The sequence below is a fragment of the Fundulus heteroclitus genome, chromosome 23, assembly GCF_011125445.2.
Source record: "Fundulus heteroclitus isolate FHET01 chromosome 23, MU-UCD_Fhet_4.1, whole genome shotgun sequence".
NCBI classification, from domain to species: Eukaryota; Metazoa; Chordata; class Actinopteri; order Cyprinodontiformes; family Fundulidae; genus Fundulus; species Fundulus heteroclitus.
Window position 1 is genome coordinate 20,898,738 of NC_046383.1, and position 17,466 is coordinate 20,916,203.

Consider the following 17,466-nt stretch of genomic DNA (forward strand, 5'->3'; position numbering starts at 1 on the left):
TTTGAGATCGTCGGTAATACGTAACTTGAATTATGGTTGTCGGTGTTGAGTTTAGCACATTTTTTTCTCGCAAACTCTTCAATGTAAGAAAATTAAGATTTTTAGCAAATATATAACAAATTCATATTGAACACAAAATATTGCCTGTTAGTTTCTTCCCTTTTTCCTAATCAGAAGTTTATGTTTGGAAAAAAAAAAAGCTATAGTAGCTAAACGGCTTGGCCTAAATTTAATAATTTAAATCGAAACTAAGATGCTTGAATGCTTTTAAGAGTTGTCACCATTAAATATTTAACTCACGGTGTCGCTGTTGAATGTCAGATGAAAAACAGACTCGCCCTCCACCCATTGCTGCATAATGAACAGCTCCATTTTGCTCACAGGAGCTGTTTAATGTTCCCTCTGCTCTGAGACCGTGAACGTGGTTAGAGTTGTATTACTGGGTAGGCTATAACTGGAGAATTCGCGTTTCATGCAGCACTCGTAATTTACGGGAATCGGTGCACCATTTGCCTGTACGATGGGAGACAAAGGATTTCCAGCGCTTTTTCGGATCACCTGCTTTGTTTCCCTCATGGCGACGATGCCTCTCGTTCGTGGAGATCTGAGCTATTCATTTCCAGAGGAGATGAAATCAGGGTCTGTTATTGGAAATGTTGCCAAGGATCTCGGAATTAATCTGAAGACTTTATCATCCCGAAAGGCCCGACTGGATATTGAAGGCACTCGGAAGCGCTACTGTGACATTAATATGAACACCGGGGATTTAATCACGGCGGAGAGAATAGACAGAGAAAGCCTTTGTGGTAAGAAACCCTCGTGTGTCGTGAAAATAGACCTGGTGTTAGAAAACCCTTTGGAGCTACATCGTGTCAGCCTTCATGTACAAGATGTGAACGACAACTCGCCCAAATTTAGAGAAAATCTGATTGAAATGGAAATATGGGAGTCAGCTGAAAGAGGTAATCGCTTCTCCATAGAGGAGGCCCACGACGCAGATATAGGTCAAAATGATGTGCAAAGATACATCCTACAAAAGAATGATCATTTTATTCTCGCTGTGGACAGCAATAAGGTTGAATTGGTACTGGAGAATAAGCTTGATCGAGAGAAACAAAAGGAAATTAATTTGCTTCTCTCCGCTTTAGATGGCGGATCCCCCCAGAAATCAGGAACTGTAGTCATTCATGTTACAGTGCTGGATGCTAATGATAACGCCCCAGTGTTTACTCAGGCGGTTTATAAAGGCAGTCTGCCTGAAAACTCTCCACCAGGAACAATAGTGATGACTGTCAGTGCCACTGATGCTGATGAAGGAGTCAATGGAGAAGTCACTTATCAGTTTGGCCACGTATCTGATGATGATGTCAGTTTATTTTCTATCGATCCACAAACGGGACAAGTAAAAGTAACTGGTTTGATTGATTTTGAAGAAGTTAATTCTTTTGAAATAAAGGTGCAAGCCAAAGATGGATTAGGGCTAACCTCGTATGCTAAAGTATTAATAGATGTTAATGATTTGAATGATTGCCCACCAGCTATTTATGTAAAATCCCTGTCCAATCCCATACCAGAGAACATGTCACCTGATACAGAGGTGGGCATCATTAATGTGCAGGACAGAGATTCAGAGAAAAATGGACAGGTCCGTTGCTCCATCCAGCAAAATATGCCTTTTAAGTTGGTTCCCTCTATTAAAAACTATTATTCTCTGGTGACCACAGGACAGCTGGACCGTGAACTAGTGTCTGATTATAACATTACAATCACTGCCACTGACGAGGGCTCTCCACCTCTGTCCTCCTCTAAAACTGTTCAGTTATCTGTAGCTGACATCAACGACAACCCACCTGTGTTTGAGGAACAGTCCTACAGCGCACATGTGAGTGAAAATAACAAACCTGGCTCCACTTTGTGCTCCGTTTCTGCTCGAGACCCCGACTGGAGACAAAACGGTACAGTGATTTATTCTCTGTTACCTGGTGAGGTGAACGGTGCCTCGGTGTCCTCCTATCTATCTGTTAACGGAGACACGGGGGTGATCCACGCTGTCAGGTCGTTTGATTATGAACAGTTCAGGAGTTTTAAAGTCCACGTCATGGCCAGGGACAACGGTTCTCCTCCACTCAGCAGCAACGTGACCGTCAGTGTGTTCATATCGGATGTGAATGACAACTCTCCTCAGATACTGTACCCCGCCCCGGAGGGCAGCTCCTTCATGACCGAGCTGGTCCCCAAAGCTGCACACGGAGGCTCTCTGGTGTCCAAAGTGATCGCGGTGGACGCAGACTCTGGACAGAACGCCTGGCTGTCCTATCATATAGTCAAAGCCACAGATCCTGGACTTTTCACTATTGGTCTACATAGCGGAGAGATCAGGACAGAGCGGGACATTTCAGAATCTGACAGCATGAAACAGAACCTGATTGTTGCAGTGAAAGATAACGGACAGCCCTCTCTGTCTGCAACCTGTGCCATGTATTTACTTATTTCTGATAACTTGGCTGAGGTGCCAGAACTGAAAGATATTTCTTATGATGAGAAGAACTCCAAGCTGACCTCCTATCTGATCATTGCGCTGGTTTCTGTGTCCACCTTCTTTCTGACCTTCATCATCATCATCCTGGGTGTGAGGTTTTGTCGCAGGAGAAAGCCCAGACTGTTGTTTGATGGAGCAGTAGCCATCCCCGGAGCTTATCTCCCTCCTAATTACGCAGATGTTGACGGCACAGGAACTTTACGCAGCGCTTACAATTATGACGCCTACCTGACAACCGGATCTAGAACCAGTGACTTTAAGTTTGTATCATCTTACAACGACAACACGCTGCCTGCTGACCAGACTCTGAAGAAAAGTCCAACAGAGTTTATGGATCCTTTTGAAGGATTGGAGACACCTGAGGAGGTAGGAAACATTTATGGATTTTCACATCCATTTTGGTGTATTTTTATTTTAGTGAACTTATATTTTAAAGACTTCCATTCTAATTGCATTGGTATTACATCAGTTGCCTTTTTTCGAATGGTATTGTGATTGCTGGTGGTGTAGTTACTATTTTAGGTTACTCATGATAACGTTTTTTTTAGTTTTGGACGTGTTATAGCCACACACAACTAATTGAGTCTGAATTTTTGTACGATCCCAGAGATTTTTATAACAAATTTTTGCAGCTTCTCAGAATGGTGTCTTCAGTTTTGTCGCTCATCTTTGTGATGTCCTTTGGTAAAACAACAACAACAAGACAAAAAATCAACAGAGTTGATCTTTTATGACAAGCTCACAGAGGAGTTCTGGTTTAAATATAAAAATGTATTCAGTTATATCTTGAGATACTGTCTTAAACAGGTTTTTCTAATGTTAACAACCTTAGTTCCTAGAGAGTATTTGCATTTATTTTCCTGCATTGCCTGTGGTCAAAGCACCTGCCAGTGGTGCTAAACGTTTTTGGCATATTCCACTTCAGAGCCATAAACATAAGTTTATGTTTCATTAGTTATATATATAATAATGATAAATTATTCTACTATGGTTTGTTTCTTTAAAACCCTCTCGAAACAAACAGCAAACCTGCGTTATATAAAATATTTTTTATGATAAAACATATCATAATATAACGTTATATAATGTCAAATAATGTAATTTAATATAATGCAATATAATGAGACAGTTTCATTGAAACTGCATTATTTGATGTAATCAATTACCGCCCACGTTAGCTACTTGCTGTCCAAAAAGGTGTGGCAAAAGGTGGTATCATCATAAATTCAACGTAAATAAACAAAAATAAAATAAAAGCTCAAACCAGTATTGACACATTTTGCCGCTTAGCATGTGTCTTCCTTTTATCTCTAAAATCTGTTAGGGTTTCCCCTTTTGCAACTGTTTCGGCATATTTTAAAAGTATTCAATGTGAACATTATAATTATTTATAATGAAAGGACTTAAAATGAAATTGTCTTGCATAAAAATACCTCACGGTGTCGCTGTTGGCTCACCCAAAAAAATAATCGCGGGCACGCACCCATGAATGCATAACGCTGCAAAGCCTTGTCGCAATAGCTGTTAAACACTTGGATATTTTCGTTATTGTCTATCTCCAGTGCGCCCGGGATCTTGTTGTCGACATAGTATTGTCTCACGGTGGTACTGTCCCTATTTTCATCTAAGGAGCATTAGAACGGAAGATGGGAGACAAAGGATTTCCAGCGCTTTTTCGGATCACCTGCTTTGTTTCCGTCATGGTGACAATACCTCTCGTTCGTGGAGATCTGAGCTATTCATTTCCAGAGGAGATGAAATCAGGATCTGTTATTGGAAATGTCGCCAAGGATCTCGGAATTAATCTGAAGACTTTATCATCCCGAAAGGCCCGACTGGATATTGAAGGCACTCGGAAGCGCAACTGTGACATTAATATGAACACCGGGGATTTAATCACGGCGGAGAGAATAGACAGAGAAAGCCTTTGTGGTAAGAAACCCTCGTGTATAGTGAAGATAGATTTGGTGTTAGAAAACCCTTTGGAGCTTCATCGTATCAGCCTTCATGTACAAGATGTGAACGACAACTCGCCCAAATTTAGAGAAAATCTGATTGAAATGGAAATATGGGAGTCAGCTGAAAAGGGAAGCCGCTTTCCGATGGGAGTGGCCCATGACGCAGATATAGGTCAAAATGATGTGCAAAGATACATCCTTCAAACAAACGAAAAATTTACACTTGCAGTTGAGAACAAAAAGGTTGAATTGGTACTGGAGAATAAGCTTGATCGAGAGAAACAAAAGGAAATGAATTTGCTTCTCTCAGCTTTAGATGGCGGATCCCCCCAGAAATCAGGAACTGTAGTCATTCATGTTACAGTTCTGGATGCTAATGATAACGCCCCAGTGTTTACTCAGGCCGTTTATAAAGCCAGTCTGCCTGAAAACTCTCCACCAGGAACAATAGTGATGACTGTCAGTGCCACTGATGCAGATGAAGGAGTGAATGGAGACGTCACTTATCAATTTGGCCACGTATCTGATGATGATGTCAGTTTATTTTCTATTGATAAAAAAACGGGACAAATTAAGATAACTGGTGATATTGACTTTGAAGCAATGAATTCTTATGAGATGAGCATTGAAGCCAAAGATGGATTAGGGTTAATTACGCACTCTAAAGTGTTAATTGATGTTAACGATGTGAATGATAATGCACCTGTAATTTATCTAAAATCCCTGTCCAATCCCGTACCTGAAAATGTGTCTCCTGATACAGAGGTGGGCATCATAAATGTCCAGGACAGAGACTCTGAAAAAAATGGACAGGTCCACTGCTCCATCCAGCAGAATGTCCCTTTTAAGTTAGTTCCCTCTATTAAAAACTATTATTCTCTGGTGACCACAGGACAGCTGGACCGTGAACTAGTGTCTGATTATAACATTACAATCACTGCCACTGACGAGGGCTCTCCACCTCTGTCCTCCTCTAAAACTGTTCAGTTATCTGTAGCTGACATCAACGACAACCCACCTGTGTTTGAGGAACAGTCCTACAGCGCACATGTGAGTGAAAATAACAAACCTGGCTCCACTTTATGCTCCGTTTCTGCTCGAGACCCCGACTGGAGACAAAACGGTACAGTGATTTATTCTCTGTTACCTGGTGAGGTGAACGGAGCGCCGGTGTCCTCTTATCTATCTGTTAACGGAGACACGGGGGTGATCCACGCTGTCAGGTCGTTTGATTATGAACAGTTCAGGAGTTTTAAAGTCCACGTCATGGCCAGGGACAATGGTTCTCCTCCACTCAGCAGCAACGTGACCGTCAGTGTTTTCATAACGGATGTGAATGACAACTCTCCTCAGATACTGTACCCCGCCCCGGAGGGCAGCTCCTTCATGACCGAGCTGGTCCCCAAAGCTGCACACGGAGGCTCTCTGGTGTCCAAAGTGATCGCGGTGGATGCAGACTCTGGACAGAACGCCTGGCTGTCCTATCATATAGTCAAAGCCACAGATCCTGGACTTTTCACTATTGGTCTGCACAGTGGAGAGATCAGGACACAGCGGGACATTTCAGAATCTGACAGCATGAAACAGAACCTGATTGTTGCAGTGAAAGATAACGGACAGCCCTCTCTGTCTGCCACCTGTGCCATGTATTTACTTATTTCTGATAACTTGGCTGAGGTGCCAGAACTGAAAGACATTTCTTATGATGAGAAGAACTCCAAGCTGACCTCCTATCTGATCATTGCACTGGTTTCTGTGTCCACCTTCTTTCTGACCTTCATCATCATCATCCTGGGTGTCAGGTTTTGTCGCAGGAGAAAGCCCAGACTGTTGTTTGATGGAGCAGTAGCCATCCCTGGAGCTTATCTCCCTCCTAATTACGCAGATGTTGACGGCACAGGAACTTTACGCAGCGCTTACAATTATGACGCCTACCTGACAACAGGATCTAGAACCAGTGACTTTAAGTTTGTATCATCTTACAACGACAACACGCTGCCTGCTGACCAGACTCTGAAGAAAAGTCCAACAGAGTTTGCTGATATGTTTGGAGACAGTGATGCTTCTCCAGAGGTAGGAACGTATCTAATATTAACTTTTTAATTTCCTTGCTAAAGAAATTTTCATCTTCCTACTTTTGCTTTTTATTTTAATCATAGTTACTTTTCCAATTTTAATATTTTTAATGTTTTCTTAAAATTTTAGTTCAGATGCATTGTTGTTGAGTAATATAATCAAAATATATTTTGAATGAAATCTGATTTATTGAAAACATATGGTTTAGAGAAATTACATCTCATGTTTTTGTAAAGTGTCTTCATAGTCGTTATAAATCAGCACTATATACTATAACGGAATTGAAGGAAATCATAATTAAGGGATTTTTGTTAAAACAACTAATTTAAAAGTTGCCTTTTTCTCTTTTCGTGGTGCTGAATTTTTTTCCTTCCAAAATATCTCCCACACGATGGTTTCACTAAGTTTTGTATTTTGGCACATTGAGAAGTTTTTCTCAAACCATTGATGTGGGTTTTTGTCATTTCACTCTCTCCTATAAGACTGTCTGTGGTATAGCACTATGAATTTGGTTTAATTTCCAAGTTATAAACTGTTTTATGAACCTATTTCACAAGTGAAAACCCTTTATCAAGTGATATACTAATTTTAATTGTGAAATAACAGAATCATTTGCTATGAACAGAGAAAAAGAAAGATTACCGTCTGAACATGTTCTTTTTTAGGTTTATGCCAAACTGGACCAGGTCACTAGCATTAGAGCTCTATTTTGACCTCTGTTATTTTAGCATATTATTTGTCTTCCCAGTTTACATCATACCATGATTTGTATTGAATTTCATTTCAAGAAGTAACAAGTTCAGACTGACTCCTTTTTAGCAGAATCAGCTTTGTTTGCCAGGTATATGTACACGTATGAGGAATTTGATTCTGGATTGTAAAATGCTCACAATGTGCTTACTGATACATTAATACAATAACACAATAATGCAGCAATACAAGTTAAACACAATCTACAGTATATAAAAAAAAATAAACACACTATAAACAATCAGACAAATTGAAACAATAATACAATGGTACAATGAGCAGAGTGCAAAGGATGCAGGATTAAATATTATTTCCATTGTCTTTACAAGCTATCAAAAGAACTGAAGACAGCGACCATTTACATAAAAGTAGGCTGTTGTGAAATGATTAGGCCAACAAGTTGGCAATATGACAGCTGTACCTCTGTAGAAATGAGAAAGCATGAAGGGCATTATTGGTTGGAGTGACAGTCATTTTTACTGTTTGAAGTTGTTGCCAAGAAATATAAGCATAGTAAAAAAATACTGAACATAAATGACGGCCATGACAACATCAATCACATTTTACAGTTTTTTAGCATAATGCTAACCAAAGATGAGCTTCCAGCTTACTTGAAGTGACTTGAGCTTTTAATTTACATGTCTGTTTAAAGTCTGCCAAATAATGACCTTGTTAATTTGTTCTTGATGTGGAGCAGTATTGCTATCTCAAATCAGCATAATTCAACGGTTTTCATGTCGACTGGCAAACTATCATTCACATCCAGCACTCTTGCCCGTCTTGCTTCAATACTTAAACTATCAAGCTTGCTCGAACAGTCACTGTCCATTGTTGTTCTGAGATGAGAGTTTATCAGTTTTAAAGAGGAAAACGTTTTTTCACATGAGGTACTGCTAACTGGAACGACAACTACAATTTTCAAAAGTCTAAAAAGCTAATGAAATACGTATTTGAAAAGTTCCAGAAAAACTACACACTCAAGAGTAAAAGATGGCTTTACAAATCCTTCTTTTTCCTTCCTATGGAAGCCTATGGACTTGATGGATGTCATACTTCAGGTGTTCCAAATATAATCATAGGCTTTTGCAAACTCAAACAACCTTTTTTTTAATCCAGAAAACTGGTGCTTTTGGGATGCAGTGCTTGAATACCATCCATTATTTTACAGTTTTCTCTTGAAAAGTGCCTCTAAAACTCACTGACCATGCAATCTAATACGGGGTAGAAGATGCCTTGGCAAAAGCTTTCAGTGTCACTTGGTTCACTACTACCCCCACCCACTGCAGACATGACTAGGGACCCACGCAAATGAGAGCTAGTGTTTTGTTGCCTCTTTTTTGCCACCGTAATACTTATTTCACATTTTTGACAAGCATTTTTCACCTCCATCCAGAGCTTTTCAAAAACATCCCCATCCCTATAATGCTGCAGTGTCTCCAGTAGTACAAGCTCAACTGAAAACATACAGCCGCTGAAGAATGGCACAAAAGTTACCAGCCTTTGGCACAGATTTCATTGTGTCTACACGGACTATATTTAAACAATCAATCAATCAATCTTTATTTCAGACACAAAAGAGGTCCATAGTAAAAACAGATGATAAAGAAAAAGAAAAAGACAAACAGAGAATAATATGACAGTCACTGAGCCACAAATAAATGATGACGCCAATGTTTCCACAATCTTGAGAAAAATCTCACTGTACTAAAAACAGGGTTCACTAAAATTACTATTATATTATTGTATGACACAGATAATCTACACATACATTTATACATGAGATTCCTGAGTGCAGCTGCACATGTGGGAACAGCGGTATGTACAAACATGTGGCTAGCACTGGTCCATCTAGGCACTTTAAGTAGGAGCCTCAGGCCATCATTGTATGCCACATAAAGTTTGTGCAGGCTACTTTTTTTATATCTTCGCCATAGATGGGCTGTGTAAAATGAAGTGCAAAAAGCTTTAAAAAGAGCTACCTTCACAGAGGATGAACACATACCAAACTTTCTGATCAAAATATTAGCCTGAGCATATATCATGCAATACTGCCTACGAATGTCACGATCATCAAATAGGTCATCAGTTATGTAATGTCCCAGATATTTAATTTCATTGTGTATATTGAGGACAATGCCAGATAAAGAGAAGTCAGGGGTTATCAGATGCTTATCTGATCTACTTCTAACAATCATGATATTGCTTTTCTTAGCATTGTATTTGACATCAAAATCACATCCATATTGGGAACAGACCCTTAGTAATTGTTGAAGGCCAGCACTATATGGGCATAAGACTACCAAATCATCCGCATACATTATGTGATTGATTATGCGGTCACCAACTACACAGCCTGTTTTACAACAATTCAGGCGCCTTGATAGTTCATCCATGTAAATGTTAAAAAGGTAAGGGGACAATATACTTCCCTGCCTTACTCCATTACCAACATTAAACGAGTCAGACAATGAGTTACCCCATTTGACATACATTAGTTGATGGCCATACCAATAGGCCATTATTCTAATTAGATATTTGGGTACACCTCTGTTTTCTAACTTGCAAAACAATTTTTGATGGTTCACGCGATCAAATGCTTTAGAAGCATCAATAAAACACATAAACAATGTGAACTGCGATGCCTTGCCCCACTACATGGGATCTGTATTCCAGATCATAAACCTCAAGGCTAGAGATGATCATGGTGGTCAAGCTTGCTGCACCCAATTTATCAGCTTGTTAAAAATTAAAATTATTGTGGACAGCTCCATCATAATAATATCTTAAAACAAAATACAGCTGTTCCTTCTTGCTAAAATCTTTGGGTTCATTTGCAAGTAAGCTATAGACCTGACTTTCTCTCACTTCCTTGATTATGTCATTGTGTACCTTGCCAGCGAAACAATCAAGCATTTTGTTCTGAATGTTCTTGCTGGTGTATTTGGCATTACCACTTGCATTCATGCATTTCTGTATTTGGGGATCATGTTTCGCTATTTCCTGCAATATTGCCAAAAAATCCCCCTGTTGTGAGATTCTGCTGATTATCTGTGTCCTCTCTGAGCAATATTTTGAGTGGCAGTTAGCAAAAGCACAGCCGCATTGGTTTTAATGTATTTCTGGTTCTCCTCTATTTTCTTTTGTCTATCTTTATGTACTGTATATAGCATAGATGGATTGGTTTCCATAACACGTGTTTGTTTCATTCATTCATACATAGCACTGGTATGTTCCTTAGACTTTCCGTGAAGCTTAAAGCATTGAATATTCCAACCATTTGTATGACTGATACCAAGTGTCACCACATGAACACATCCTTGTTCCTTGTAGTGTCCGAGGGGATGCCTTCAGTGTTGGCTGGACAGGGCTGTCTGCTTTGGACTGTGAGATGTCTGTAATGATAAACAACATTTAAATATCATTCGACCACTTTGAAAACAAAAGAAAGATATAGGATCCAAATCACTATGAACTGTTAATGACCACTTTATTTGCATGGGCAGTGAATGAATGAATGAATGAATGGTTACTCCAGTTATAGGCATTGCCAGTCATGTGTGTAAAAATTTAGCCTAACAATATCTTATACTGTACTCTGACAAAATGCTGAACATATGTTTGGGTCCAGCGGGAAGGGTAATAGTTGGGTCAGATGGCCGATGCTCACTGGTATCCTCTCTACTACAGCTGTCCTCACCACATTCATCTTCAGTTTCTTTGACAACAATGTCTGGAAATGTAATCCAGATTTTAATAATTGAGAAGAGCTTTGTGGATATAATCAGACATATGAGAAAAGCAGGGTGAGACCAAGGTCTGCGTTAACAGCTGTTGCTCACATAATTCTCACTTGATTAGAAGATATCCTGCTGAAGTCCACGATCATATCCACAGTTTTCAGCGTGTGAAGCTCCAGTTGCTCTGGATACACCAGAGAGCCAGCTGATGAGCCTCCGGTCTGTAGGCCGACTCATCACCATCCTGGATGAGGCTGATGACCGTTGTGTCGTCAGCAAACGTTAAGAGTTTGAAAGATGGGGCTCCTTAGGTGCAGCAATTGGTGTAGGGGGAGAACTGCAGTGGGGAGAGCACACACACCCCTAGGGGTGCCAGTGCTAATAGTCTGGTGCTGGATGTGAAGTTCCCAAGCCTGACCTGACTCCTGTTAGTCAGGAAGTTTGTGACTCTGCTGACAGGTGGAAGCTGGCATCGTGAGCTGGGTTTAGTTGGTACTGAGAATGTCCAAGATGATGGTGTTAAGCATTGAGCTGGACTCCACAAACAAGATCCTTGAATATGTCCCTGGAGTGTTGAGGTGTTGGTGTTAGTTGGTGGAAGTTTTTTTTTTTTTTTTGGATGATGGACTGGGATGATTTTAAAGCTTCTGAAACAGGAGGGAATTTCACTCAGCTCCAGTGATCTGTTGGAGATCTGTGAAAATAAAAATATGGGCAAGTTGGTCTGCTGGGCAAGTTGGTCTGCTGTACCCCTCTTACAAATGGCCTAAGTACCTAAAAAAAAGCAAGTATGCGGCCATTTATCTGACTCAGCATTTGTTTAAACTGCTAAATATATCACTGACGGGGCTAAGTTGGTAAAGTACTGTACCACAACCCTGTTCATTACTCTTATCTGTCCAGAAAGGTGGAACGCCCTCACTTGAGCGCAGGTTTGTAGGCATAACTCAAAGAACAGAACAGGACGTATTTAACCTGGGAATTTAATATAGTACCCAAATTAGGAACTAAAAGTAAACTAATGAAATTAACAATCAAAATAAATGAGTAGAAAAAAAAATCATGCCAGCACCTTATATTCCCAGAAATGTTTTTCTACTGCCTTACTTCTGCATAATAGGTAAGATTTCACCACTCAAATAAACAAAAAGAGCACTTAATTAAATACACGTCATAGGAAGGATAATCTGTCAACAAAGCTCCGAATTCTTTATTAAACGTCCTCTACTAGGTCCAAGTTAATCATAATAACTTCGTTTGGCTTCTAGGTTTAGATGTAAAGTCACTCTGACGTCCATGCGTTAAATCCGTGAACCGTCTTTTACTAGACTTATCTTACATCTGTGCTCACGCTCGTTGCCCGCGCGCTGTAGGTGAACAAACGTCGCTGCTACGTCACTCCCACTAAATTCCTGCAAGAATGGCGTCGCCATGTAAAACTCCCAGCGCCCCGATCAAAGTGTGGGGATGATGAAACAACGAAACATTTATTTTGTAAATGTAGTTTTGCTAAAAATGTGTGGTATTAAATGTTACCGTGGTTAAATGATTTGTATACCTGAGATTTAACATATTAACATATGAAAACATTGCATATGGACTGTTTAAGGGAAATTGGGAAAGGAACAAAGTATATTGGTGGATAATAGTTAATTGCGTAAAAGATTCACTTTGGAAAGCAAGAAATATCATGGTTTTTAAAGAATATGAGGTTCTAGAAAGTGCAGTGATTAAAAGCGTGGTCTATTTGGTTAAAGATTGTATGTTGAAGGGCATTCTTTGTAAAAATAACAAAGAAACCAAGGTATTGTGGAAAGTACCCGAAAGGTACTGGGACATGTGTAAATAAAACTAAATGTAACCTAGATAGGACCCTATTGGTTGAGTAAAAGGGAAAATAATGTGTAGTTTTTGGTCATGTAGGGAGATGTCTTTTCTTTTTTTTTTTTTTTTTTTGTTTGTTTGTTTTTGTTTTTTTATCTATACAAAGCTACATTGTGGCTGAGTTGAATGGGATCCTTATAAAAGAAGATGATTTTTGTTTATAGGACAATACCCCCCTCCCTTTTTTGTCATGTATATATATATATATATGTGTGTATGTATATATATATATATATATATATATATATATATATATATATATATATATATATATATATATATATATATATATATATATATATATATATATATATGTGTGTGTGTGTGTGTATTGGTGAGCTAAAAGGGAACAAAATGTAAATATTGTATATGTTTATACCTTCTATGTTTTTATAATATAAATTGAAAAAGAAGCAATAAAAACCTTTGAAAAAAAAAATCCTGCAAGAAAGGCGTCGTCATGTAAAACTCGCAGCGCCTCGTCGGCCAGTTGCGCACCTGGACGTGGTCATTCGCGGTCGTTACCTCTCAAACAAGTCGCACCCACCTCCTCACACAGCAGGTTACAAAGCTGGCAGTCTAACCGACACCAATGCGCAGATGGTGACGCCTCAACTTTCACTTTGCGAATCGCCACCGGACTTAAAGCGCTCCACACGCCATGTTCTTCCTTAGTCTCCTCGGCCCGCCTCCTTCATACAGCATACATTTTTACGAGAAAAATAAAAACGTACAGTCATTTAACCACAATATGCAGCATTTGGGTATTAGATAACTTAAGTTTAATGACGTATTTATTTTATTTTTGCGACTCTTTAGACGATTTTACTGTGCATGCACAACTGCAAGCAGATTAAAGAAAACCGTTCTCAGTTTTTCAATATATACTTTATTCACAAGCGGTTATGCAAAAGAACATGATGTGAGTATAAAAAGCGACTGGAGATGTCGCTCTAGGCTTTCAGAAAATAATTTTGGACCACTCCACCCACTGCTGACACGGTTTTCAAGTTTGCATTCTATAAAGGACACGGTAGAACATCGTAATCATCTAAAGCTTTTTTTTTACGCGGGTTTATGCGTTTGGTTGCTCTGTGTTTTAATGCTGCGAGGAAAGTTTCGTTCTGGAGGAATTCACAAACACTGAAGCCTAATTTTAATCACGATGAGGAACAAAGGATTCGCAGGACTTGGCCTCATCTTGTGCGTTGCTCTGTTTATTCAGACGCCGCCGCAGGTACGTGGAGATCTGAGCTATTCTTTTCCAGAAGAGATGAAACGAGGATCTGTGGTCGGAAATGTGGCCAAGGATCTGGGTGTTGATCTGAGGACCTTAGCGTCACGACAAGTCCGTGTTGATTTTGAAGGCACTCGGAAGCGCTACTGTGAAATTACGACGACCACCGGGGATTTAATCACGTCGGAGAGAATAGACAGAGAAAGCCTATGTGGCAAAAAACCTGCGTGTGTTTTAAAAGCGGATTTAGTGCTAGAAAACCCTTTAGAGCTTCATCGTGTAAGCCTTCATGTACAGGATGTGAACGATAATTTGCCACAGTTCAATGAAAAATCGATTGAAATGGAAATATGGGAGTCGGCAGAGAAAGGTTACAGTTTCTCGATTGAGGAGGCCCACGATGCAGATATTGGTCAAAATGCTGTGCAAAGATACATCCTTCAGAAGAATGAACATTTTGCTCTCGCTGTGGACGGCAATAAGGTTGAATTGGTACTGGAGAATAAGCTTGATCGAGAGAAACAAAAGGAAATGAATTTGCTTCTCTCCGCTTTAGATGGCGGATCCCCCCAGAAATCAGGAACTGTAGTCATTCATGTTACAGTGCTGGATGCTAATGATAACGCCCCAGTGTTTACTCAGGCCGTTTATAAAGCCAGTCTGCCTGAAAACTCTCCACCAGGAACAATTGTGATGACTGTCAGTGCTACTGATGCTGATGAAGGAGTGAATGGAGACGTCACTTATCAATTTGGCCACGTATCTGATGATGTTCAGAATTTGCTTTTGATTGATTCCAAAACGGGAGAAATAAAAGTAATGGGAGCAATTGACTATGAAGAAAGGAATTCTTTTGAAATGAGGGTGAAAGCTAAAGATGGATTAGGGCTAAACTCATATGCTAAACTGTTAATAGACGTTTATGATGTAAATGATAATGAGCCAGAAATTTTCCTGAAATCCCTGTCCAATCCTGTACCAGAGAACGTGTCACCTGATACAGAGGTGGGCATCATTAATGTCCAGGACAGAGACTCTGAAAAAAATGGACAGGTCCGCTGCTCCATCCAGCAGAATGTCCCATTTAAGTTGGTTCCCTCTATTAAAAACTATTATTCTCTGGTGACCACAGGACAGCTGGACCGTGAACTAGTTTCTGATTACAACATTACAATCACTGCCACTGACGAGGGCTCTCCACCTTTGTCCTCCTCTAAAACTGTTCAGTTATCTGTAGCTGACATCAACGACAACCCACCTGTGTTTGAGGAACAGTCCTACAGTGCACATGTGAGTGAAAATAACAAACCTGGCTCCACTTTATGCTCCGTTTCTGCTCGAGACCCCGACTGGAGACAAAACGGTACAGTGATTTATTCTCTGTTACCTGGTGAGGTGAACGGTGCCTCGGTGTCCTCCTATCTATCTGTTAACGGAGACACGGGGGTGATCCACGCTGTGAGGTCGTTTGATTATGAACAGTTCAGGAGTTTTAAAGTCCACGTCATGGCCAGAGACAATGGTTCTCCTCCACTCAGCAGCAACGTGACCGTCAGTGTGTTCATATCGGATGTGAATGACAACTCTCCTCAGATACTGTACCCCGCCCCGGAGGGCAGCTCCTTCATGACCGAGCTGGTCCCCAAAGCTGCACACGGAGGCTCTCTGGTGTCCAAAGTGATCGCGGTGGACGCAGACTCTGGACAGAACGCCTGGCTGTCCTATCATATAGTCAAAGCCACAGATCCTGGACTTTTCACTATTGGTCTGCACAGTGGAGAGATCAGGACACAGCGGGACATTTCAGAATCTGACAGCATGAAACAGAACCTGATTGTTGCAGTGAAAGATAACGGACAGCCCTCTCTGTCTGCCACCTGTGCCATGTATTTACTTATTTCTGATAACTTGGCTGAGGTGCCAGAACTGAAAGATATTTCTTATGATGAGAAGAACTCCAAGCTGACCTCCTATCTGATCATTGCGCTGGTTTCTGTGTCCACCTTCTTTCTGACCTTCATCATCATCATCCTGGGTGTGAGGTTTTGTCGCAGGAGAAAGCCCAGACTGTTGTTTGATGGAGCAGTAGCCATCCCCGGAGCTTATCTCCCTCCTAATTACGCAGATGTCGACGGCACAGGAACTTTACGCAGCGCTTACAATTATGACGCCTACCTGACAACAGGATCTAGAACCAGTGACTTTAAGTTTGTATCATCTTACAACGACAACACGCTGCCTGCTGACCAGACTCTGAAGAAAAGTCCAACAGAGTTTGCTGACATGTTTGGAGACAGTGATGCTTCTCCTGAGGTAGGAACAGTTTTATCTAGATAACGATTTTTAAACATTTAAGAATCTGTTGAATGAGTTTCGCTTTTCTAATTATTTTATTAATTTTTAAGAATTAATGACGCAGGAACAAAGCCCTTTGGATGTCATTAGAATTATAACCAGGCTTTATAATTTAGACGGAATAAATGTACACAGGGTGGATACAAATAACAGAGAACAATCAATCATATATGTTCCAAATTTCTCCAATCAAAAAACATAATTTTCCTTCCACTTAGAGTTTGTGGCTTGTCTTTTTATGCATCTCTTTGAATGTTTGAGAAGAATTACAGTTTTGGGAGATATTTTTGCTTTTGTTTTTGCTGAACAAAATCTAGCCCACACAGATTTGGGTGTCAAGTCTTTTTTGCTATTTGTTGTTTTAACTGAGTTGAAAGTGTACATTTTAAGTTTTTGGTGACATCACTATCATGTATGTTTGTTGTTTCTCTTTTGTGTGTGAAGTAAAACATATTTCCGGAGGTATAAATCATTACAATCCTGCAAATGCAATCCCTTTTTTCAAATTAAACTGTTCCTGAATTGAGATATTTAGAATCAATTTATGTTTAATATTAAGCTAACTTTTAGCAACCCATCATATTTAAATCACCAAAATTGTTATTTTTTTTCATTCCTCTCTAATAATTCAGGATCTAGTTTTTCAGTTCCTGATGAACTTTTGTTTCTCCTTTTGTCTCTTTGACAGTTTCCAAAGTTTTGCTGTGGGTTTTGTCTCTGTCCTTGGTTCTGAATGATTGTATAAATTGTATTAAGTCAAGGCCTGCCAGAGTTTTCTGCTAATGTTGCTGAATTTGCTGATAAATTTGGTAACAATGTTCGACATGTTGGGATTATTTTTGGTTCTTATACTGTTATCCATAGTTTAATTGTAATACTCCAGACACAAATATCATATTTCCTATTTTTTTGCATGTCAAATATATTTTG

The 17,466-nt window shown here is 39.8% G+C and overlaps 2 protein-coding genes across 4 annotated transcripts in view; both read left to right on the forward strand.

Moving 5' to 3' along the window:
• Window positions 1-347: 347 nt before the first annotated feature.
• Window positions 348-17,162, forward strand: LOC105925016 (protocadherin gamma-A12-like). Of its 2 annotated transcripts, XM_036127285.1 has the most exons (2): window positions 348-2,866; window positions 16,456-17,162. In XM_036127285.1, the coding sequence occupies exons 1-2, from the start codon at window positions 521-523 to the stop codon at window positions 16,516-16,518; spliced, it is 2,409 nt and encodes an 802-aa protein (XP_035983178.1). In that variant the 5' UTR covers window positions 348-520; the 3' UTR covers window positions 16,519-17,162. The 2 variants fall into 2 exon arrangements, with proteins under 2 accessions (XP_035983178.1, XP_035983177.1); XM_036127284.1 differs by lacking the exon at window positions 348-2,866 and having other exon boundaries at window positions 13,919-17,157.
• Window positions 4,014-17,466, forward strand: part of LOC118557362 (protocadherin beta-15-like) — a 35,739-nt gene continuing 22,286 nt past the window's right edge. For both annotated transcript variants that reach the window (XM_036127276.1, XM_036127274.1), the window contains exon 1: window positions 4,014-6,570. In XM_036127276.1, coding sequence (XP_035983169.1) covers window positions 4,186-6,570 — 2,385 coding nt within the window. In that variant the 5' untranslated portion in view covers window positions 4,014-4,185. The remainder of the gene's footprint in view (window positions 6,571-17,466) is intronic.